General features: G+C 32.7%; 1 protein-coding gene across 2 annotated transcripts in view; it reads right to left on the reverse strand.

The window, feature by feature from the left end:
* Positions 1-26734, reverse strand: part of LOC114324179 (glycerophosphocholine phosphodiesterase GPCPD1) — a 47226-nt gene that overhangs the window by 14544 nt on the left and 5948 nt on the right. For both annotated transcript variants that reach the window (XM_028271933.2, XM_028271932.2), the window contains 2 exons: positions 25013-25887; positions 14973-15440 (listed from right to left, as the gene is read on the reverse strand). In XM_028271933.2, coding sequence (XP_028127734.1) covers positions 14973-15440; positions 25013-25887 — 1343 coding nt within the window. The remainder of the gene's footprint in view (positions 1-14972; positions 15441-25012; positions 25888-26734) is intronic.

Genomic DNA, 26734 nt, shown 5'->3' on the forward strand with positions numbered 1-26734 from the left:
TATCGTTAAATGTTTTTGTACTTGGAACACATGGATCTTATCAGACCATTAAGTTTAATTTTTCATAGAAAACCCAAAACACTAATGGATAATTATTTTAACACAGTACATATTTATATGATAGATAAATGGCCTTTAATGGTAAAGAAATAGCGTTAAAATACGTTGCGACTAAATGGAGAGAAGGCACATTAAACACAAACAGTAAAATATTCTACAGTGATTTTTTGAGAGATTTCTAATTAGACGTTTTAGAGAAACTAGAAATAATTAGTATTTGAAAAGTTAGTATGTAGGGCTTGTTTCCTTCTTCAAGTTCTATCTTGTAATGAAGGTTGGAAATCATCGTGGCTATTCGGATTCGGACCCTGTTGACTGCCGCTCTAAATAATTCTACAGTACTGCATTCAAATCATTCCCTTAGGGTAAGAACAGAACAAGTGGGTCGAGGTGGAGGTGGAGGTCGCGGTCGATATCCATGTAAAACAAAATATCAATTTTTCAAAAATGTATAAACATTCTCAATTTCTTTATTTTGCTTCTTCTTTACTTTGTTTTATAAATTTTTCATTTTTTGCATAATCTTTAAATGTTTAAAAAAATAGTTATAAACAAATTAGCATTTCTCAGAAATTGTTTATTATATTATAATTTTAAAAAATACTTAAAATGCGTATTTCAAAGGTCTTAAAAATGAATGCTTTAAAAAAATTTTCCAACCATTTGCAAAAAAGTTATGAAACAGCAAAGTAAACATACGATTACTCCGTTGTTTATAATTTGTTTTAATTGTTTCAAAGCTTAAAAGTGAGTTTATGGTACAAACTAATTACTCTCAAAAAATATCAAACATTAGTTCAATGGTTATATTTTAATCAAAGATAAAAAATGTTTTTTTTTGTAATTTTTAGCGCGAAAGTAGGCTTGATACAGAGCCGGAGCTAAAATGTTCACTCGAAGCGACTGACACGCTTTAAACTCGCGCGAGTTGTGTATGTGGACGGGTTATAATACATACATAATTTTATTTATTAACTACTATACGTCGCGCGGCGGTCGTTGCTTCGACTGAAAATTTTAGCTACGGTACTGTATTAGTCTACTTTCGCACGTGTAAATTACAAAAACAATATTTATAATCTTTAATTAAAATATAACCATAATAAAATATAACTAATAATCGATATTTTTTGTAAGTAATTAGCTTGTACTTTAAACTCACTTTTACGCTTTGAAAGAATTAAAAAATATATAAACAACGTAGTAATCATATATTTACTTTGCTGTTTCATAACTTTTTTGCAAATGGTTGCAAAAAAGTTTTAAAGCATTCGTTTTCAAGATCTTTGAAATACGCATTTTACCTATTTTTTAAAATTAGACTGTAGTAAAAACTTTCTGAGAAACGTTAAATTGTTTATAACTATTTTTTGTTAACATTTAAAAATTATTCAAAAAAATTAAAAATTTATATTTTGTCGACAAAATATTAAATAGGCATCTTACCTTTATAAGATTTCAAAGTTTGATCAGTGTATCATAATTATTTTGGTTATTATAACAAAAACATATTATAGACAAAAATAAGAAAGACAAGGAAACGTTACCGTAAAGGTGGTTGTTAATATTACAATTATTGTATTGAGGAGTTAAGGTAGGAATAAGACAGGATCACTTGCTTCTTCTCGTCTAGGGACCTTTTAAGACATTTCGTTTAGACATAACTAGATTAGGTCGCGGATAGGAGGTAAATACATATGGGATAAAACAAAGGTGAATAATCATTTGTGGATAATGCTTAAAGGTTGATTTTACTTTTACAAATAAATTCCATTATACAGTCATATATTTTTTCCTGTTTAGAGAAAGTAGGTAACATAAATTATAAGGTGAAAATATATTTTATTTTAATAAATTTTCAATTAGTTTATTAGATTGTTGAGTATACTTTGAGCACTCAAAAAATATATGATTTAAGTCTCCCTCTTTTTGACAGTCTAGACATAGATTTGAAGATAAAATGTTAATTTTCGCCAAATGAAAAGGATAACAGGCGTGCCCAAATTTTATTCTAATAATGGAAGTTATATATCTGCGGGGAACGGAATAATTTTTAAACCAGTACTCAGTAGGCACTTTAGGTTGAATCATCGCATATTGAGAGGAACTATGTTTGCTAGATTCGTTCCATGTTCGTCTCCATTGTTCGTTAACTTCATTTTTAACAATTGCACATAATATATCTGTTAGAAGGTTTATGTCCAGTTAACGATCCATGTGTGATGGCTTTTTTTGCTAATAAATCAACATGTTCATTACAAGTGATACCTATGTGTGCTTTAACCCATAGGAAATGCACTTCTCTTCGTTTTTTATAGATTTCATAAGTATTTTTTTAATTTGGAAGATATAGTTGTTTAAATTATGACTTGGAAATATTATTGTCTGAATAGCTGTCAGTACGGAAAGTGAGTCAGAAACAATTACTGTAGACTTATTTTCTGTATTCATAAAATATAATAAAGCTTCATAAATTGCAATTGCTTCAGCGCTGAATATTGAGAAAGCATTATTTATTTTATACATTTTTTCTGTATTGTTTGATGGGACATAAAAGGCACATCCAGTGCCAAACGTTGACTTCGACGCATCTGTGTAGATAATTATAGACTCCGAAAAAACGTCCAAGATACTTCTTAAGATGTTATGACTGATAGCTGCATTTTCATGATAACTTGGCTTAATTACTTTTACCAAATGTAATAAAGAAGGAAAATCTTCAAAGTCTAAGATTTCGTCTGGATTTGAAGTAACATCAAAGTTTGACATACTGCGAAAAGCTTCACAAAGTGGAGGTGAATTCTTGTGTTTCTAATATTTATTCATCAAATCAGCTTCATTCAATTTGCTTATTTTTATATGAAGGGAAGGATCTTTATGTTGTAATTTCATAATAAATTTTTTACTTAGATATTTTCTTCTATATTTCAGTGACATCTCTAAAGCTTCGACATGTAACGCATTAATTGGAGTTGATTTCATAGCACCTAAACAAATCCTCAGAACTGTATTTTGTGTTACGTCGATTCTGCTTAGGACCCGATCAGATGCAGAGCCATAGAGTACACAATCATAATCTATGATTGATCGTATATAAGCTTTGTAGAAAAGTAATGATGTTTCAACATCTGCTCCCCACCACGTTTTTGAAATTGCTTTTAAGAAATTTATTCACACGGTAACTTTAAAAATATTATCTTCTTATTTGCCACAATAAAACCTTTATAAACCTGAAATAAAACTAAAATGTTTTTATTGTGCTACTTGGGACTTTATGTTTTTGATGGTGTTGAAAACGAAAATCAAGTTTATTTTGAATTTTCGGTGGGAGAACATTGTCAAAATCGCAATTTTGCTCTAAAAGTAAAAAAAAGTTAAAACCACGTTTTTCTTAAAATTAAAAGTTGCACCATATTTTTTCTATAACACATCTAGACCTAAAACTCCCCATAAAACTTCTTTGAACTCTATGGTTTAACATGAACGAAATCAAATAGATAAATTTTAAATTTTGTCACTTAATTTTTGCGATTTAACTTTGCAATTCACGAATCTGTACCTTTTATTTTTTTTTTAATTCATAACATTTATAAAAAATGACTGAAAGACTACAGTTACTTTCATAGTCTTTACAAAGGTGAGAAATATATGCTGTAGAAATTTTAGAAAAAAATATTAAAATGAAACAGAGTTGTAGTGAGTTAAACGTAAAAATTCGTGACTTCACTTTTTTTTTTTTCATTTTTAGGTTAAAATTGCGATTTTGACAATGGTTCCTCACATAAAATTCAAAATAAACCACTTTTTCATTGTCAGCACCATCGAAAACATAAAATAAGACCAAAATTAGCCATTCACCTCCCATGGTCAGTATATCGAAAAATAAGTGTTATTTTGGGAATGTATAACGTCTATATTAAAAGTTAGCCATTTTTTTTTCTAATAAACATTTGTAACTAAAACTTTCCAGAAACTTCTTTGTACTCTATGTTTTAACATAAACGTGATTAATAAGATAAGCATTTAATTTTACCTCTCAACTTTTGCGATGAAACTTTGCAATTCACGAATCTGCACCTTGTACTTTAAAAAATTCATAACTTTTACTAGAATAAGACTAAAATCTTAAAACAGATACCCTTGTCTTCAAAAAAGTAGCAACATATAGTGTACAAACCTTAGAAAAAAATATTAAAATCGACCCGAAGCGAGTTAAACGCAAAAAATCGTGATTTCACTTTTTTCTATTTTTATGCGAAAATTGCGATTTTGACAATATTCCCCCACCTAAAATTTAAAATAAATTTCATTTTCGTTTTCAGTGCCGTCAGAAACATAATCTAAGACCAAAATTAGCCATTCACCACCCATGGTCAGTATCTCGAAAAATAACCGTTATATTGGGGATTTCTAATGCCGATAATAAAAGTTGCACTATTTTTTGTTCTATAACACATTTTGATCGAAAACTTTCCAAAAAACTTCTTTGTACTCTATACTTTAACATACACGTGATTAAAAAGCTAAATTTCAAACTTCGTCGCTCAACTTTTGAGATTAAACTTTGCAATTCAGAAATCTGCACCTTTCACTTTAAAAAATTCATAACTTTTATTAGAATAAGACTGAAAGCTTGAAGTAAGTACAATTTTCTTAAGAAAGGTGAGAAATATATACTGTAAAAATTTCAGAAAAAAATATTAAAAGGGAACAGAGTTGTAGCGAGGTAAACGCAAGAAAACGTGATTTCTTTTTTATTTTTAGGTTAAAATTGCGATTTTGACAATTTTGCCCCACATAAAATTCAAAATAAACCTCATTTTCGTTTTCAGCACCTTCAAAAATATAAAGTATGAATAAAATTAGCCATTCACCTCTCCGTGGTCAGTACCTGGTCATTTTAGGGGTATCTCCCGCTAGTCTATAAAATGTGGATAGATAAATCATTCATGCTTTATCACGACAATGCGCATTCTGTAAGATCTATTTGACTAAAAACGAGGTCACAGGCATGGAGCATCCGCCCTATTTGCAAGATTTAGCACCCTGCGACTTCTACCTGTCTCCAAAAATTAAACCGGTGCAGCCAGTCATCAGCGTCACGGGAGATTACCTGCAATACAGTGCGTTGATGCGCATGGATCGGTGAAGCGATGCTGAAGTAGTGTACAGCCGGTTCCTAAAAAAACTGATACGACTCTTAGTAAGATTTGATCATGTTGAGCAGTGTATTTGATTGATCTGACATTATATTTATTATGACAGACAAATAATAAAATAAACAAACAACAAACAACTGATTACATATTATGTTAATTCATAAATTGTACTAATTATTAAGGTCTAAATTTTTATATTATTTTGAATTCCTGTATTTTATAAAGAGTATATAAATGATAGTTTTTACATCAAATAGATCACATAATTATTGTAAACGTGGATTATACAACAAAACAAATTAATATTCAATTCAGCCCTGTAACTTATTAAAATAAATATTATAGAAGTTTTCAGGGACTTTCAGCCCTCGGTAATAATGTAGTCTTTCATTCTGAGTTTAAATTTTTCAAAAATATTTATTCGTTTTCTCAGGATTCGAAAAAAATTAATACAATTAAAATACATTGAGAATTTTGACATGCGTCACAATTTTGCATTAACTCAATGTAAAATTCTAAACTGTTGAATTCCAGCTTCCCTAATTATTTGACATCAAAAGACATTAGAAACTATTTGTAGAGGATTGAAATCTGTATTGAAAACAACTGTTAAAATTGGTCTACGTAAGTAAACATATTCCAAAATTTTGTAAAAATGTAATATATTTCAGTTTTCAGCCCAAACTTAGGCTACACACAATGCAATAATGTTCACATTTTTAAACTGTCAATATTTTTATTTTATCATCTATTATTTAAAAACAATACAGTTGATAAGATACCCTCAGTTGCGGAGAAAGTATTAATAATAAAGATTAATAATAATAATAACCGTGGAACAGAATAAGCTATCTGACAAATTTTAATATTTGGCAGTGACATTGACAGTATGTAAATATTAAGTATTTATCCTTAAAAATACACTGCTCAATTTTCTACAAAATACGCTTCAAGAGTCGTATCAGTTTTTTTTGGAACCAGGTGTACATTAGGTTTATTGAACAAAAACAATGAAAGATCATAAAAAAATTGTTAAATAAAGGCGTTATACCAACAATCTCGAAATTTCATTGGTAGATTGCTCGTACTTATACATTGTACATTTACTATTTTTTCATGAAACTGAAACATTATTCCGTTTGATTTGCTACATTACGAAACGTTGACCAAAAAAAACACATTGATTATGTGATTAATATTAATAATAGTTATTGATTGAAAACTTACTACTACTTTATATAATTTCCGATATTTTGCATGACTAAACGATTTAATATTTTAATTGTAAATTAAACACAGTACAAAGTGCATACTTCAAAACAGTTACGAGTATACTGCAAACAGTGGTATATATTTTTCTAATAGGTCAAAAATCTCTCAATATAAACAAGTTGATCATGGTGAACTAGACATTTTTCTAGGTGCTCGTTAGATTTATGACTATAAGGAGGAAATATTATCAATAATATTAATAAGTAAACATTTTTGCACACTTTGAAAACAGATCAAAGGTTTAAGTTTTAAAGTTTGGTTAAATTTAAATCACACTAATCATAATCATTGTACATGGTAAATACAGTGCGTACAAAATCTACCTCACATTTTGACGCTTGGCGATTTTGCCATTGGCCGATTGACTTGAGAATAATTGTCCCCACTCCTCTACGAGTCGAAACTCGAGTGTTTGATGTTATCAAGCAGCTCGCGAGCAGCATTTCTCTCTTAACCTTCCGATGACCAACCTTTTTTTGTTACACGGATGACCAAGGGGGGGGGGGGGGGGGAATGACCCCAGGTAAAAAATGTCAAAAATGACAATTAACAAAAAATGAAGTTTATTTTATGGCATGGACTTTTTGTCATTCAGCCAGTCACAACATGAGTATTAGTGTCATGTGTAGTGTGTATGTTGAGTAAGTGTCTTGTTACTTTGCAAAGTCGACGTCATTAGCGTAAAACTACTTGGAATTACACATAATAGACGGTATTTTACTAAACATCAACTTCAGAATATATTTTTTATTCATAAAATATAGGGAATTTTTTTTATTTCAGAATATGAGGATATCTAGAATGATGTTAAAGTCAAATAAAAAAATAATGAGTTAAAAATTGAAAATACTTTTGAATTTATTAAAGAAAAACATACCCTGGGGTCACAATTTCTCCCGCTTGGTCATCCGAAGGTTAAGGACTGCTACATTTGTCAGCATATGACTCCAAACGATTAATGGTGGATATTTTTAATGTCCATGCTTCGACACCATATAAGAGGACTGACCAAATGTAACATTTAATCATGCGCTTTCGAAGTTGAAGTTGCAAGTTATCATTACAGAACGATTACCTCATTTTTTAAAATGTGCGGGCTATTTCGATTCTACATTTTATCTCTTTATCTGGATCTAGTTGTCCAGTAATAAGGCAACCAAGATAATTAAAACTCTTTGAATTATATGACCATGAACATATAACTTTGAAATCTTGATGTGGCAAACGACTAAACAATGACATTTAAAAGGCATTGTAATCCACTCATGTCATCACTTAAAATAACTGTATCGTCTGCACATCTGATTGTATTTATCAAAATTCCATTAACTTTCACGCCCCATTCCAAATTATGCAGCGCTTCTTTAAATATTATATCTGAATATAAATTACAACAGTGGGGACAGTATCTATATTGTACAACCCTGTCTTACACCTAAGATCTAAGATCTTAGACCGAAGATCTAACACCAACATGGAATACGATTACAAGTGCTGTAACAAACATCATGAAAAACAACTTGGGGTACAAACCAAAGAACAAGAAGCAAAAATGGATGACAGAAGAAATACTATTACTAATGGATGAACTACGACGACACAAGAATGACCCAGATGGCAGCAATATGTATAAAAACATTAACAGGCAAATAAAAGCAAAGATAAGAATAGCAAAAAATGAATGGCGTAAGCAACAATGTATCGATCTAGAACATTTACAACGACAGCACGACGACCGGAATTTACATAAAAAGCTTAAGCAGACTGCTGGAATATACAGAAAACGAAGACCAACTACCATAGTTAATCAGGATAACCAGATAGTGCTAGGTAAAAAAGAGAAAATTCATATATGGGAAAACTATATCCAGGAGCTCTTTCATGACGAAAGACCCATGAGTGAAGTTTATACAGATGACCAGCTGACTGGACCTTTAATCACCAAAGAGGAAATAGAAAAGGCAATATTATATTCAAAAAACAATAAGGCACCTGGACCAGATGAAATCCCTTCAGAAATACTCAAACTACTGGATGAAAGGGAAATTTCAGCACTACATAAAATATTTAATTTTATTTATGAAACTGGTTGCTATCCTCAACAGTGGTTGCTCTCTACATTTATTCCCCTAGCCAAAAAAGTCAATGCAAAAAGATGTGAGGATCACAGACTCATTAGCCTGATGAGTCACACTTTAAAAATATTCTTGAAAATACTACATCAAAGATTATACAAAAAATGTGAATGGGACATCAGTGATTCTCAGTTTGGGTTTAGGCAAGGTTTAGGGACAAGAGAAGCAATAGTAGCAACACAGGTGTTGATCCAAAATTGTTACGATCAGAGGAAGGACGTATTCCTGTGCTTTTTAGATTACGAGAAAGCGTTTGATCGTGTCCCACATCACAAGAAAGTTAATGCAGATCCTCAAGAAGCTTGATATAGACCAAAAAGACATAAAATGCATTGAAAACTTGTACTGGTATCAGGCAGCACAATTAAAAATAGGCAATTCTACATCTAAACCCATACATATAAGAAGGGGTGTTCGGCAGGGATGTGTGCTTTCCCCTCTTTTATTTAACATTTACTCTGAGGCCATATTTCAAGAGTCTTTGGAAGATGCAAAGATGGGAATTAAAGTGAATGGAGTATTGATCAACAACATACGATATGCTGATGATGCTGTCTTAATTTGTGACAACATAGCAGATCTTCAACAACTTGTCACTATAATCGGAGAATACAGTAAGCGAATGGGATTAGAGATTAACACCAAAAAGACCAAATTTATGATCATCTCCAGAAACTTGGATGCATTTGAAAACTCCACCATCATAACACTGAATACTAAGTCCATTGAAAGAGTGAGTAAATTTAAATACCTGGGACCGTAGAACGTAGAACCTGGGCTTTTTGAAGACTGGGCATCGGACAGGGAAGTAAAATGTCGCATTGAGCAAGCTAGACAAGCTTTCGTAAAATTCAGGAAGGTACTGACCTGCTCAGAGTTCGACCTTACACTGAGACTAAGGTTCACTAAATGCTACGTGTGATCGGTGCTGCTATATGGCATAGAGGGCTGAACACTCAAAACGAGGGATATAAACAGATTAGAAGCCTTCGAAATATGGCTTTATCGCCGTATTCTAAAGATACCATGAACGGCGAAAGTCACAAATATAGATGTCCTTAAAAGAATCAACCAAGAACGCCAGCTTTTCTATAACATCAAGAAAAGAAAAACGGCGTATTTGGGTCACATCATCCGAAACGAAAAATACCAGTTCCTTCAACTTATAATCCACGGTAAAATTGAAGGCAAGAGAGGAATAGGACGCAAGAAAATGTCCTGGCTCCGAAACATAAGGCAATGGACAGGGATTAACGACATACAATATCTGATACGCATTGCAAAAAAAACAGAGTTAATGGAAAATGTGATCGCTAACATCCATTAGTGGATTTGCATTTGAAGAAGAAGAAGTCTTACACCTGTTTATAACTACATCGGCAGCAAAATTCACTTTGTGAATTTTTATGTTAAGCTTAGAGGTTTTATAATATTTCGGTTCTGCAAACCTAACACGTTACAGATAATTATTAAATTTGCTTGGAAAGTTCGCTAAGTATATTTGTTCAACGAACTTAGCTGGGCCCGTTTTTTTGTAGCACAACCCTCATGTGCACGGTTCTATATAAGCCTACGTGCCCTACTTTACCGACAACATAGAATACTTACTGTAAAAAAATTGCAGGGCATTGCCATGTTAACGAGGCGTTAGGGGACAATGAGACTCAATGAGACAATGTATATAATATTATTTAAATCATTCCATCAAACCTTATTTAAAATAGTGATATACATTACACTCCATCCAATAAACGTTTATTACATCCTTTTTATGTCCGTATTTAATAATGTATCAATTTGCACCGATTTATATTATACCATTAAAATTGTTTCTACCTATCTCCAAGCTAAAATACAAGTAAAGTCAAAATACAATTGCAAAATTTAGACCAACGACATCTAAACATTGTTTATGTTAAAAAGTAAAAGAAAAAATATAAATCCCGAAACAAAATAAGTCGAACACCTGTGCAGCTTTTCCTTAGTTTGCCCCTCCCAGTACCTTCTTAATAATTTGGATGGTTCATATCCTCCTCAACAACTTGACGGTTATACACTCTTTAACACGTCGGTCGGCTGCGCTGAGACACAAATGTTGTGTCTCATGTTGTTGTTGATAACAGCCGCGTGACACACCGTAGTTGCCTCAAAAGCCAAGAAACGGGAGACTCGTGGCAGTAGGGACCCACTGTTTTTAACATTATGGCAGCCAACGTTTTAAACACTATTTTTTAATATTTTTTTAAACGATTTCCGGAGAGGAAATCGAAATTTCAAATCTTTTTATGTAAAAATTTAATTGTGATGGTACAAACATAACTTTATAAGCAAAATTATTGGCTAATTCTCGTAAAGTGAATGTGAATTTAAATGGAAATATATAAAATGATGAAGGGTCATCATTCCATACATTTCTGACAACTATATGGGCAACTATATACACGTGTTTCGGACTAATTGAACCTCATCAGTATAGTGTAGCAAGTTAAAAAAGTTGTATGTTAACTTGTAAAAGGTTCACTACAGGAGCAATGTTACCATTTTTGGTCATATTGTTAGAAGACCCGCATATCGCAAGGCTACAACTAACATTGCCAAGGAGGTAGGGCTATCTGAGAAAATGAAAAGCCATAACATTATTAAATAAAATCATGTTGAATAATCGAGTACAGTCATTACAAACAACTGTGGTCAATCTCATACAAACACAAAATTCAAAATTAAGGAAAAATCAGCAAAAGATCTGGTTAGAGATACACTTATCAAAATACAGGTAATCTCGTAAGCACGATTTGATTACCACCATTTTTTTAACCTTTTATTTTTCTATATATTTTTGAGTAGATTGTAAATATGAGAACATCTAAATAAATATAATTTACAAATTAAATAACATTAAAAACAAAACTCTTTACATAAAAGATAAAGGCACAATCTTGACTTAATTTAGAACCACTTGTGTTAGTATATACAAATATACACGTGGATTGAAAAATCGCTTTTTATCAATTAAATACTTGTGTTCAAAATATTATATTTGATAACAAAAATCCGGTGGTTATATTATTATCCGTCATGTTATTAATAACACTAGTCTCTAAGAGTTTGTTTCTCTTAACAGCAAATAAACTTGTTACCAGGCTTTTCTCTGTGGAAATTTTTATCTCCCTTTCCTAATCTTTTTACCTGTCCTTATCTTGTTTTTTGACTCAATCGTTTATAACGAGAAACCTACAGATGTAGACAATAAAAAACTAAAATTAGACAAGTCTGTACCCTGATATATCATTGATTATTGTTGAAAATAAACATTAAATTGAAAACTTAGCGTAGTTATTTAAATGAATGCCCTAATTGTGGTACACAGTTAAATATGGGATAAAAAAACCCTTTCATTTGACCTAACTCTCACCCCTACTGATCCATTCACTTTTTTCCATTTTAATTACGTCACAGGGTCCGTGATGGCGTCACAGATCTCTTGTATACATCATTGACGGGTCTACCCCAAAATCCCGATAGCCAAAATCCCGACAGCCAAAATCCCGACAGCCACAATCCCGACGGCCAAAATCCCGACACGCCAGAATCCCGACAGGCCAAAATCCCGACGGGCCAGAATCCCGACAGGTTTGATAAGTTTCTTTTTAAAATATAATTACATTTATTTCTTGTTTTTTGTTTATGGTCATCTGTTTTTTATTTTTTGTTATTAAACAAAAGTATTTACCATTTAATATGAACTAATTTTCTAAATAAAATTTCTAACATGGGTATATAAATTAAATTATTTTTTTTTGTCGATATATAGTCCAATAATATATGTATAATCAAATCCTGAATTCAAGTTTACTTTCATAAAATACACTCACCGGCACGAAAAACGGGCACCCCAAAAATGGGCCATTTTTGATGTCTCGTATCTCCTAAGCTGTTATCCGATTTAAACAATTGTTTTAATATATTATAGCCTTATTCTTTAGCAATATCGGTGTAATAATATTGTTGCTAGACAGGTAAATTTTCATTGTATACCGAGTGTACCAATCAAACTGGGTTTTTTTCTTAATTTTCACAACACCCTGTGGAATATTCTAGCCTTTATAAAATATTGAAATTAAAACCCAACTATAGCCCTAGGTTTTCTTAACATTCTGTTTTTTTATTCATTCGTTTGTGTTGGATAATAAAAAAGTTAGGAACTTTAACAACTAGCCATGTTCTTTATCAATACAGGGTGTTTCTAAATAAGTGCGACAAACTTTAAGGGGTAATTCTACATGAAAAAATAATGACCCTTTGCTTGACAAACCTATGTCCGCAAATGCTTCGTTTCCGAGATACGGGATGTTGAATTTTTTCTTACAAACTGACGATTTATTTATTGCTCTAAAACCGGTTGAGATATGCAAATGAAATTTGGTAGGTTTTAAGTGGTAGATATTGCGCATTTTTTGACATACAATTAAGAATTTTCTATTCACCATTGGCGTGCATACGGGTCATATTACCCTATCATATTACCCGCATGCACGCCAATGGTGAATATACAATTTTTAATTGTATGTCAAAAAACGCGCAATAACCACCTCTTAAAACCTACCAAATTTAATTTGCATATCTCAACCGCTTCAAGAGCAATAAATAAATCGTCAGTTTGTAAGAATAAATTCAACATCCCGTATATCGGAAACGAAGCATTTGCGGACATAGGTTTATTAAGCAAACGGTCATTATTTTTTATGCAGAATTACTCCTTAAAGATTGTCGCACTTATTTAGAAACACCCTGTATTGATAAAGAACATGGCTACATAGTTGTTAAAGTTCCTAACTTTTTATTATCCAACATAAGCTAATGAATAAAAAAACAGAATGTTAAGAAAATCTGGGGCTATAGTTGGGATTTAATTTCAATATTTTATAAAGGCTAGAATATTCCACAGGGTGTTGTGAAAATTGGGAAAAAACCCAGTTTGATTGGTTCACCCGGTATACAAGAAAATACCTGTCTAGCAAAAATATTACTACAGCGATATTGTTAAAGAATAAGGCTATAAAATGTTAAAAGAATTACTTAAATCGGACAACAGGTTTAGGAGCTACGAGACATCAAAAATGACTCATTTTTTGGGGTGCCCGTTTTTCGTGCCGGTCAGTGTAGAATAGATATTATCATGTCACTTACAACCTTTCATTTCAGTAAAGTAAGTATAGCTTTTATATTATAAAATGAAGTGTTTAAATAATTTTTTTCTTTTAAAATACATAATAATCAGTACTCGTACTTATTAGTAAGTAATAATTTTTCAATTTCAATACTCTATACGCTCTGAGCTTCGCTGGTGTCGCTCCTGGCGGATTACTAATTCAACTTTCACCGGTAATTTTTAAATTTATTATTTAATTGTTATAGCTTAATATTTACAACGCTAAAAAGTAATTAAGTTGTAATAGATTTTTTTAAGATTTTGCTAATCAATTTGACGTTCTATTGATGAAATATTAATTTCTTACTTCGGATACTTTCAAAATTATCGTATAGATGGCGCTAAGAATTTATAATTACATATTACGGAACATTAAAAAAACGTAAATTCAGTATTTAAAACGTAAGTATATTTAAGGTAAAAATATATACCACAGCTTTGACCAACTAATATTTTTTATAATTAATGTTTTTAATTTTAATTTTAAATTAATCACTTTGACATTTATGTCAAATTTCCGGTAAACCTTTACAGACTTGCCACTACTGGCGCTCGCGAATTTATAAATATCCCCTCTACGTACGAGCTCACAGCGTATAATATGATTTGGTATTGCATTTGAAAAGAAAACAATAAACATTCAAAATGTAGTGGTCGGATTTTTTACTTATGCGAGGATTGTTGCATGTCGGGATTTTGGCCTGTTGCGATTCTGGCGTGTCGGGATTCTGGCGTGTCGGTGTTTTGGCCGTCGGGTTTTTGGCTGTCGGGTTTTTAGTTGTCGGGATTTTGGCTGTCGGTATTTTGGGCGCCACCGATCATTGACAGTATTGTAATAAAATTGACATTTCCCAATTTTATCTCGTCTCGTTTGTCTGTTATTGTACACATATTTGGTTTTCTCTTCATTGACCCTCAGACTAGCTTTTTTGGAACTCCGCCTAAAATGACTGTCGGGTGGATCGAGTAGATAAACAGTGTTTCTTGCCGATCCCAAACCAGGACAAAGGATGAGAGTTAATAGGAAGGCCAACAACCTGCCTTGTAAAAAGACAGCCTGTTATGAAATAGTGTTATTCCTGTTGCCAATATCAAAAATAATGTTCTGATCAAAATTGTAACAAAGTAGGAACTTACCAGACTAGAATCTCTCAACAGGTCTTCCGTATGTACATTAATACCCAGAATCTCGATCATCTTCGCATATTGTGCTGCAGCCGGTATGGACCAACACCTTGGATCTCTATACTTAGCATGAATCTGGCTTTCCCCGACGGTTAGGAACATCACAGGATATTTATTCTGCTTCAGCCTGATCACTTGGCAGATATCCGGGTTGAAACAGGAAAATATTATCCTCCTGTCACCACCGTATCGAAGTACTACATCGAGTATCGTATCCAGGTACAGATTGAGATCAGTTGGGTGGTAGAGTTCGTAGGATCCGTCGTTGAGTTGCATGGTCCATTTGATTTCGATGTTGAAACCAGTATGGCTATCCAGAGTCTCCAAGCATTGTTGAAGGGTGGGAAACGGTTGGTGATCATCTAGTTCCTCGTCGAAGAACCTTTGGTTTTTAGATTTACCTTCTGTCAAGTGGTAAACCTGGAAATATAACAATTTGGTTTGGTTTATTTGTACCTACATATATTCATAAATCAAGTTAAGAACGATTTTTTCTTCAAAATGAATTAAACATGAATGCTAAGAGTTATATTAAACTCAAACATATTCATACAAAAAAAAGACTCGCTTAACAGCATCTGAACAAAAGCTGTATTAAATAATGTTGCGAATGCATTAAAAGTAATAATACACTTAAAAGAAAGTAATGGTTAACAGTGATGAAGCACGATTAAACGAAAAAGAGAGGAAAGGTATTTTTTCCCTCCTCAAAACAGACCGAAAGGACAGTAGTGTCTTTGATCAATAAATGTACAGAATTTTACAAATTTTCGATAGAAATTACAGATAACAATGAATGAATGAATGAAATAATGTTACAGATTATCTGTAATATATTAACATTTCTGTACGTCGTCTTTCTTTGTCTAACAACACAGGCTTCTTTATTTCGAATACATTTCATTACATCGGGCAAAACTTTTTTCTTTGTGGAATATTGTAAAACAGGTACGTGTAGGAGCTTCTTAAAAACCTCACGAATTTCTCGGGAACAGTCCTATAAGTGTAAGTGAATCAACCCCTTCGTAGATTCGAGAAGCTTGAAAGCCAGCACCTGATTAGGATCCTTTCCTTTGTTAACCCTCCGTTAATCGCTAGGATAAACGGAGCATCAAGAGTCGCTACGGTGTCAGAGACCGACAATTTAAAAAAAAATAGTTATTGCTATAAAATTCATACAAATATTTTATATTGTGTATAGGAATGACTGAAAAATATTTTTCTAAATGTTTTATTGAAAAACAACAGATATAAAATGAAAAAGCCTAGTATAACAATATACATATTGTTATTTGTAATATAAAAATATTCGCTAGGAACCATTTCCCATAATTCCAACAAACGTTTTTGTTCGGTTTCAAAGGACATATATAAATAAGATTTGACCAAAACTTACCGATAAAATGCAATAATAAGATGCTAAATCTTTACCTGAACTGCAAGTTATGCCAATAAAGTAATAACCACACCGTTAGTCGCTACGGAGTCTTGCACCGAAAATAGCTATAAAACTCGCACAACTGTACCCAAGTAGGTAAGAATGTAAACTAACACGAGGTTAGTTGATAGGAAGAGGTACAGAAAGTGGCGATAGAAACAACCAGTTATTTTATAAATCCCAAATGAATAATTCTGTCGTCGGTGTGTGACACCGATGCGACTAACGGAGGGTTAAGGGATACGGAGGAAGACCATAAGGATGATGAAGACGAATTCGGCGCAAGTGGCATTCCTTTTTTAGGGATAAATACAGAAATTTGTGGGATATTGCTCCCGAAGTTCATAAAACCAAACAATCTAAACAAAAAACCGTTGAAAAAAAAATGACATTATCCTTCATGAAGGAGGTTGAGGCGTCAGGCCGGCCCCCTGGCACTTATAAAAAAAATTAAGATTTCAGAAAGCCTAAAAGTATCTCTATATTTCGAACGGATCACACTATAAACGACAAAGGCTACGCAAAAGAACTATGAACATTGGCACACAGAATTAACAGAGAGTAGTACATAATAAAAATAGAAAAACATCGCCCTGAAATTACAAAAATTAAATGTGTATGTGGTGTTGACTAAAGCACAGAAAAAAGGAGCTGACACAGAAATGATAAAAGGTTGACAATGTTTGATAGCGAATGCGAGTTGTTAAAGCAGTCGTTTTGTCTAACTAGTGGCGTTGCGCGCTAGCTTTCTTTCACTGTAAATCTGATACCTCGCGTTTTTAACAGCTGGCATGCTGGCAACCCTAATTTACGGTAATTTTCACAGGCAATCTTATATTATTATATACTATTATTTCCAGTACTAAAAGTAGAGGTGGGGGGATTTTGATACTTATTCATAGAAAAATAAAAGCTTTTAGAATGAGCCACATAAACAATTCAGTGGAGCAGTTATTTATATCTTGTTCTGTTTCAAATTCTAATTTTATCATTGGTGGTGTGTATATTCCTCCTAATAGTCCAAATACTCGTATTTATGACGGTTTGTCAAAACTTTCTAATAATGTAACAGCTGGACCGGATGGACTTCCCGATTTTTTCTTGAAAAACTGTGCTTACAGTCTAACTCAACCATTGTTTGTTCTATATAACTTATCATTGAAATTAGGCATTCTTCCTGATAAATGGAAAACTAGCCATTTAATTCCAATTTTTAAATCTGGCGAAAGAGAAAATATAGAAAATTACAGAGGTATATCTCTAAACAATCGACCATTCCTAAACTACTTGATAAGTTGATTTATAACCATATTAGTTTTACTTGTCCACAATTAATAAATAATTATCAACATGGCTTTATGCACAAGAAATCTACAACTACAAACTTACTATCTTATGAAACATCTATTATCAGAGATCTGGAAAGAAGATGTCAGGTAGATTGTGTATATACAGACTTTTCAAAAGCCTTTGATAGGATTGACCACTACTTACTGTTACATAAACTTAAGGCATATGGTTTCAGCGGTCAGCTTTTAAAGTGGTTTGCTAGCTATTTAATAGGTCGCACACAAAAAGTCAAACTGAGTTCATCTATGTCAGATGCAATACAAATAAAATCTGGAGGTCCACAAGGTGCTCATTGCTCGCCCCTTCTGTTCAATCTATTTATTAACGACATAGGTGAATGTTTTAATCACTCTAAGTACTTGCTATTTGCTGATGATTTAAAGATGTACAGATCTATCAAAGATCATGAAGATTGTAGTCTCCTTCAAAACGATCTCAATAATTTAGTTGAGTGGTATAACAAAAACAGACTCTTTTTAAACGTTAATAAATGTCATTTCATTAGCTTCCACAAAGTTGCGAAAAAATATCAATCATCATATGTCATCGACAGTAAAGCGCTCTCTTATGTTAAAACAGTAAAGGATTTAGGAGTAATATTCGATGAAAACTTAACGTTTGTGGATCACATTAACTATGTGACAGCAAAGGCTTCAAAGGTATTGGGTTATATACTTCGTAGTTGTGCTGATCTTTCCCTTAATACAATAAAGGCTGTTTACTCATCATTGGTTATATCTTTATTAGAATTCTCCTCTATTGTCTGGTCACCATTTTATAATGTTCATGTTGTCTCGAGAGAGTTAAAAATAAGTTTTTAAGATTTGCAGCGTGCAGATTGGGATATAATGTTATTGAAATCAACCACAACTATACCATCATCCGTAGTGATCTCAATTTGCACTCCTTAAAAGACCGTAGAATTATAAATGATCTACCTTTTACTTATAAACTATTAATTAGTGAAATCAATTGCCCTGATTTATTAAAATTAATAAACTTTAATATTCCAAACCATGATCTGAGAAATAATAACTTGTTCCATGTACCCCATCATTCAACAAACTATGGTCTTAACTCACCAATAGATAGAACTTTAAGTCGCCTGAATGATTTGGACATCGATTTATTCTCTTCTTCCAGTAGAGTATTTAAAAACCGACTAAAATCAATTTTTCCGGTCAGCACTTATGTTTAATGTTTAATAATAGGTTTGTTCTAGCATCAGTTTCAAACGGTTTGAAACCATCAGCGAATAGTCGACCAGCGCGAGTAAAGGGGATAGCACTGGTGACTGTATTATGTTCTCTCACTGACCAACTGTTTGCTGACGGTTTCTGACTAGTTTGACTGTTTGCTAGAACAAACCTATTATATTTTCAGTAGATTTGTTCATTTTTGCCATGGATAATGCTTTTGTATTATGTAATTTATTATTTTTTTATTGTCTGTAGTTAGTTGATTAATGTCGGTTTATATTATATTATTATTATGTATTGTCACTGCATAACGTGGATTGTGTGTATGTTAAATTTAGTTTTATTGTAATGTACTTACTACAGTTTTATGCTGTCACACTTTCATTTAATTTTAATTTTTTGTTTTTTTTTTACTGTTTTACTGGACTTTACTACTACTACTTTTACTTCTACTTATTGTTTATATATGTATATTTTTTATGAAATTGGGGAAACCCGTAAATAAATAAATAAATAAAATAAATAAATTATCGTATTAGAAAAAATTAGCTTTAATTTGATTGAAAAACATGCATCTACGTCTTAAACAATTTTTTTTTCAAAAATGAATTACTATTAATTTAGTTAAAACTATTTCCGGGCACTTTTTGACTGAAAACCTGTTATCAATATATTCTCCTATTCTTAAATTTATATAAAAATGTAATTTTAATAACTAACTTATGAATGTAGTGATTCTGCGGTGCGATCTCGTACTATTAAGATGGTTCGGACATAGTCATTATCGATAAGTATAACATCTATGAAATATTTGTCAAAAGTAGTCTAACGTATGGTGCAGAGACGTGGGGAAATACGAAAAACAACAGAAGTAAGTTGTGACAGAGATGGATTTGTTTAGCCGATTCTTGAGAATATCCCAAAAGGGCAATATTAGAAATAATGATAGCAGAGAGAGAGCTAAAGGAACAATAAAAACCAATGGAATTTAGACATGTAAAATGTATTGTACTTTGTATTCAGTTTATGTAAATATCTAAAATGCAAATTGTAGTACAAATATTAAGATTATATTTTTAAATATCTGTGAGTGCATTATTATACGTAGTGTTTTGGCAAACCGTTTTGACGTTTGGAAGGTATTCAAACCACAAAGAAACTAAGCAATCTATTGTGTACAATAGTTCTTGTATGTAATACACCGGGAGAATAATTTGAGAATATTAAAAAATATATTGGAAAAGACAGTATAATGTACGTTACATGTAAAAAACAATTAAATTAGAACAAAGATGTACTACGAATAAGACTACACGTGTGGGGCTAGGTATCAGCAATAAAAAACTGCAATGAATTTGCAAGCTGGCCAAATATTTTTGGCGAAATAAATACCACATTTTGTTGGCAAACAAATTAAACTTAAACAGATTAAACAGTAGCAAAACAAATTTAAAAGAATGAAACAATGGGGAAATATTTTAATAATATACAGGGTGGTGAATCGTAAAACGGGCCTTAGGAAACTCAATGTAAAATTCTAAACTGTTGAATTCCTGCTTCCCTAATTAGTTTACATCAAAAGTCATGAGAGAATATTAATTTGTAGAGAATTGAAATCTGTATTAAAATCAAAAGTTAAAATTGTTCTACGATTTAAACGCATTCCAAAATTTTGAAAAATATAATTCATTTGCCACAGTAGGTATGTGTGTAAAAGTTAGGCCACACGTTACTATTTAACTGACAGTGCTCACACCATTGACTGAATAAAAAATCTTTATTATTAATACTTTCTCCGCAACTGAGAGTATCTTATAGGTCTGGATCCCGCGTATAAAAAAAAGTTGATTAATAGCAAGCTGAAAATTTGTTAATAGCTTAAGGGTGTCTAGTCGGACAAACTTTGATATATGGGAACACTGGAACAGGGAAAGTTTTAACTTTGGAACAGGTTAAAAATTTGGAACGGTCAGACCACGAAAACGGCACATGTATTTTGTCCGACAGAACAGACTTAAACTCTCCGAACAGAGATTAAACTCTCATGTAAAAATCAGACTGCTATTTATCACCAAATGGGCGTTTGAAGACAAGCGTCCACAGACCCGCATCGTACGCAATGGATTTTAGTTTGCCTTGTACAGAAACTTATTCGCCTTGTACAGAAACGCATTCAAATTTGCATTCAAAGAGGTGTCAGACAGGGTTGTGTGTTATCCCCAACTTTGTTTAACGTATACTCAGAAATAATTTTTAATGAAGCCTTGGAAGGACAATGTGGAGTTCGAATCGGGGGAGAAACTATTAACAACATCAGATATGCAGACGATACCGCGATCATGGCTGAAAATATCGAAGATCTTCAATTCCTTATTGATCGAGTCACTAGAGAATGCTCCAATAACGGACTTAACATAAATGCAACAAATACAAAGTTACTTGTGGTTAGTAAACAAGACGTCGGCCCTATGCAACTAATTGTCAGTGATGAATCAATAACAAAAGTTAACCATTTTAAATACCTAGGATGTTGGATAAACGAGACACTAAATCCGGATGAAGAAATTAAAACTCGTATAGAAATTGCAAGAGGAGCATTTATGAAACTTAGATCTATTCTGAGCAACTCTCAGCTGAATTTACAACTAAGAATCAAGTTCCTAAAATGTTGTGTGTATCCTGTATTACTATATGGATGTGAAACCTGGATCATGAAGGTTAACATGATGAACAAATTAGAAGCCTTTGAGATGTGGTCGTATCGTAGAATGCTCAGAATATCTTGGGTTCAACGCATTTCAAACAGAGAAGTCTTAAACAGAGTAGGTCAAGGCGAAGGTGACTTAATGAAGATGATAAAAAAGAGAAAACTTGAATATCTGGGGCATATAATGAGAGGTAGCAGATACAGGATGCTGCAGTTAATACTCAATGGAAAGATCGACGGAAAAAGAGGAATTGGTCGAAAGAAATATTCATGGCTCCGAAACCTTCGTCAATGGACTGGCTTATCAGCAGATCAATTGTTACATGCCGCACAAGATCGAGAACGATATCGGCAAATTGTTATGGAAGCTACCCACGCCTAAAAATTTGGGCACGGTACTTAAAGAAGAAGAAGATACTTATGTAACCGCGTCCACTTATCCGCATCGTACGGATCGCATTATCGGCAATAATTGTAAGGCAAACTAAAATCCGTTGCGTACGATGCGTACGATGAGGGTCTGTGGATGCTTGGCTTTAATGAAAAATATGTCAAATGACAGGAATTATGACAGGTGATAAATGGCAGTCTGATTTTTGCATGAGAGTTTAATCTCTGTTCGGAGAGTTTAAGTCTGTTCTGTCGGACAAAATAAATGTGCCGTTTTTGTGTTCTGACCGTTCCAAATTTTTAACCTGTTCCACAACTAAAACTGCCCCCGTTACAGTGTTCCCATATATCAAAGTTTATCCGACTAGACACCCTTAAGCTATTAACAAATTTTCAGCTTGCTATTAATCAACTTTTTTTTCATACGCGGTATCCAGACCTATTATCAACTGTATTGTTTTTAAACAATAAATGATAAAATAAAAACATTGACAGTTCAAAAATGTGAAAATAATAACTTCATTGTGACACATTATTGCACTGTGTGTGGCCTAATTTTGGGCTGAAAAACGGAAAAATGTATTACATTTTTACAAAATTTTGGAATATGTTTAATTCGTAGAACAATTTTAACAGTTGTTTTCAATACAGATTTCAATCCTCTACAAATAGTTTCGAATGTCTTTTGATGTAAAATAATTAGGGAAGCAGGAAATCAACAGTTTAGAATTTTACATTGAGTTTCCTATGGCCCGTTTTCCAATTCACCACCCGGTATAATTAATAATTAGCGAATGGGGGGAAATAAAAGTAGACGACAGGTGACAAAGGAAAAAAGAAGCAAACAGGGATGAGCTAAGAAAGATATAGTTTGGCCGTTAAATACTGGTACACATGTGCGAGGTCAACGCAACAACGTGTTTCTTTTCTTTATCGATGGAGACAACGAGCGTTTGATCGAGCAAAACACATAGACTGATCGAAACCCTAACACATTATGGTATAGACATAGACAATAGACTTTTAAAATGTGGCCCTGAATCGAAATAGAAGATCATCTGAAAACAGACATGTCAATAAAAAAAAGGAGAGCATCAAGGCTACATACTTCCTGCACTACGAGGCAATTAAGCTCCAACACTGTTGGGGTAACATACTGATTTAGGATTTTTTTTTAATGTTTCATTTTCTCTTTCTATATAATCTCCTTCCGCATCCCTACACCGATCCATGTGAACCTCCCACTGTGTGAAGCAGTGCTGCAGGTCATTTTCCCCCAGGTTGTTATATAGCTGCACCAATTTTGGTTTTACTAATAATTTTATGTCCTCTAATGACTCGTGGCGGGTTCCTTTCAAGCAGGATTTGATTTATAGGCACAGGAAAAAGTTGCTGGTTGCTAAATCTTGTGAATACGGCTGTTCCATGATTGTGATCAGATTTTTGGCCAAATAGTCCTTGACAAAGTGCATGTTGTCATGATGGAGGATCCAGGAATTGATAGAGGAAAGTCAGAAGATACAATGCGAAGAGAAATCATATAACGAACACAAGCATTAATGGAAGAGAGGAGAAAACTGCAAAGTAATAAAAGCAAAGAACACCATGAAGTTAGAGATATCCATAAAAAAATATAAAAATCTATTAGGACAAATAAACGAAAGTATAAAAGTAAACAAATATTACTAAGGTTGAATGAATTGGTTGCAGGTATTGTCCTTTTCATGAGCATTTTTCAGTGCGTAATAAATGATAGGAAAAAGGGTAAGTCCGTGATAATACACATTTATGACATTTATTCTAACATGACATTTTAGTTAAATCTGACAGTTGTTACATTTTATTTTCAATTTGGAATAAAAACAAATCAAATGTGTTTCTTGCATTTATAAAATGGTATTTTCTTTGATTTGTATAGTATTTAAATTATACAGATTATATTTGTAATATTGTAAAAAGAATAACTAGAATAAATGTTGTAATCACAGACGTGCCTTTTTTCTGTCACATACAATTTAATGCGTTAGAAAGAAATCGAAAAACTGTGACGCACTGAAAGATGATCATGAGAAAAAGAATAGCTCAAGACCGATAGAACTCAAAGAAACTAAAGGAGGCTTATGTTTAACTTTGGGCGCAGAAAGCTGGATGATGATGATGATGATGATAAAGACCTTAGCTTTAAACATAAAATGTGGAAAGAAATAAGAGTCCATGATTTTTTTTTATCATCCAGCTGATTATACAGTGCTGAGCGCGCTAATAACCGGCAAAATGACGCAAAAGATGGAAAACATAATACGTTGTGAAATAAAAAGAGATGAAACTTGTAGAGGTGGGAAATTGTCAATAGAAACCTATAAATTTTCATTATATTCATAGTTTCCCACCTTTAGATGTATCGGAGTCAAACTGGCACAGATTGCCACTGTCACTGTGACAGTGGCAGTTGCCAAACTCCTCCGATACGTCTAAAGGTGAGAACCTATCACTATAGTATAAATTTATAGGTCTCTATTGATAATTTCCCAGCTCTACTAGTTTCGTCTTTTTTTGATTTCACAAAGTATTATGTTTTCCACCTTTTGCTTTATTTTGTCGGCTATTAGCGTGCTCATCACTGTATTATAATAAAATGACGCAATAATAGGTAATGCACTTGTCATGTCAAATATGTATATTATTGTAATAATTTAATAATCAATCATGTCAAATTTTATGAATAAATAACATAGCTCATGATATAGTTCTATTTTTTTTTATTTTGGTCTTTTATTTTTAAATATTCAAATAATAATAGAGATAGGCAGATATTTAAAAAAAATAAAACTGAAAGCAGAATCTGAAAGCAGAACTTCTATGTTCATAAGTAAATCTTTAAAGGATCATAAAATTAAAAAAGACAAACCTTTAACAACCTCAACTGATCCAACGTCAGCTCTTTCAACGGTATCTCCAGCATATCAGTTTCAGCTAATTCCTTTTTCCTCTTCATGGATATACAAACATGAAAATCATGATAAATTATAGGCACTAAATCTTTACTCAACTGTACATCAAACTCTACAAAATCAGCTCCATGCTCGATGGCATTCTTCAAACTAGCTATGGTATTTTCTCTAACCTCTGCGCAATTTTGTACTTTCGTTTTAAAACTAGAACCAGAGCCTCTATGACCAACATCAAGGCCAGATCTGGTTTTTTTCCAATGCCTTGCATAAGAAATAAACATATCACATTTGAAGTTAGGCATCGGACCAATCACTAAATATCCTATCCTAATTTCACCTAACGGACGGTGTTTTGTACTTGTCACTGGTAATACATAATTACCTTCAGATCCTTGCAATACTGAAGGTAGGAGGTAACTAAAACCCGCATGGTATGGTGGCTCTCCCTCTCCAGAACGAGAGCTGTAGATGTAGAGATCAATTAAGAAAGCAATAGTAGAGGGAAACAACACTGTAGATTGGAAAATTAACATATCATCTTTAATCAACTCATTGCCGAATTGGTTTTGAGGATGAAAACTAGGATCCTCTGCATTTAAGCTAGCTACTTCTGTGAAAGCGTGTCTGGGAGCCTCGACTGAATCCTGAGTATCTGCACTTAAAGATTCTTCTAAAGCTTCGGACATAGTCTTGGCAAAGCCAGTGTTAGAGCGTGTTAGGTTTACGGGAGTGACTTTAATATTTATATTCCTATTTTGATATTTCGGCCTAAAGAGTACTAAGGGGTTATTGCACAGTTTCAATTGAATGACAGTTTCTTTGCTTAGCCAACCTGAAAGAGACAAATAGTACCCATAAATAGGAAATTTATAAAAATTGTTATAAGTATAAACATTTGAAATAATTGTCCTGTAGCAATACAGGTATACAAGGCGAATATTATATTTTTTACAGGGATTGAAATTTGAAATGGAAGAAATTATTTTAATAATAAAGAATATGTTTAAAAACTCTTAAATGACACTGCCAGATAAGTTTGTCTAGTTCAGGCAATCTTAGCCATCTTGATATGTTTGTTCGGATGGCACTGATACCATGAAGTTAAGTGAACAACTGTGATGGTCTAGAATGTGGATCTTTCTTCTTAAGATGTTGTCTTCTTTCAAAGGTTGGCGAGCATCATGAGTATCTGTATTCTGTTTACAGCTGCTCAAAAAAGCTGGTTAAATAAACAATTCAACCACTCTCTGAGATTACAGAGCCATGACATTCATCTCATTCCAAAGCTACGCTTTCCTAAAATCTTTCACTATAATATGATTCTCTGCAGAAGCTGGCATTTTGTTCCTCTCATCACTTGGCCAAGGTATTGTAGTTTTCGTATCTTGATTTCATTATTCAGTAATGTTTCTACTGAGAGTTTTCGTAAAACTTCTTCATTCGTAACTCTGTCCACATAAGATATTACCAATATGAGAATATTGTCTATGCGGAGAAGTTGGTGATATGAACCATGAAATCCTAGAATGTTCAAGAAATAAGAAGAGCATTGAATCATTTTTCGAAGATATGGTAAAGCTCAAATTCTGTTTGCCAACCAATCTAAATTGTATAATTTTTAGTAATAAGTAATATTAACTTATATCAATGTTTGTATAATCATTTAATGCGTTGCAAAA

Source organism: Diabrotica virgifera, chromosome 1 (genome assembly GCF_917563875.1).
Source record: "Diabrotica virgifera virgifera chromosome 1, PGI_DIABVI_V3a".
In the NCBI taxonomy this organism is placed as follows: Eukaryota; Metazoa; Arthropoda; class Insecta; order Coleoptera; family Chrysomelidae; genus Diabrotica; species Diabrotica virgifera.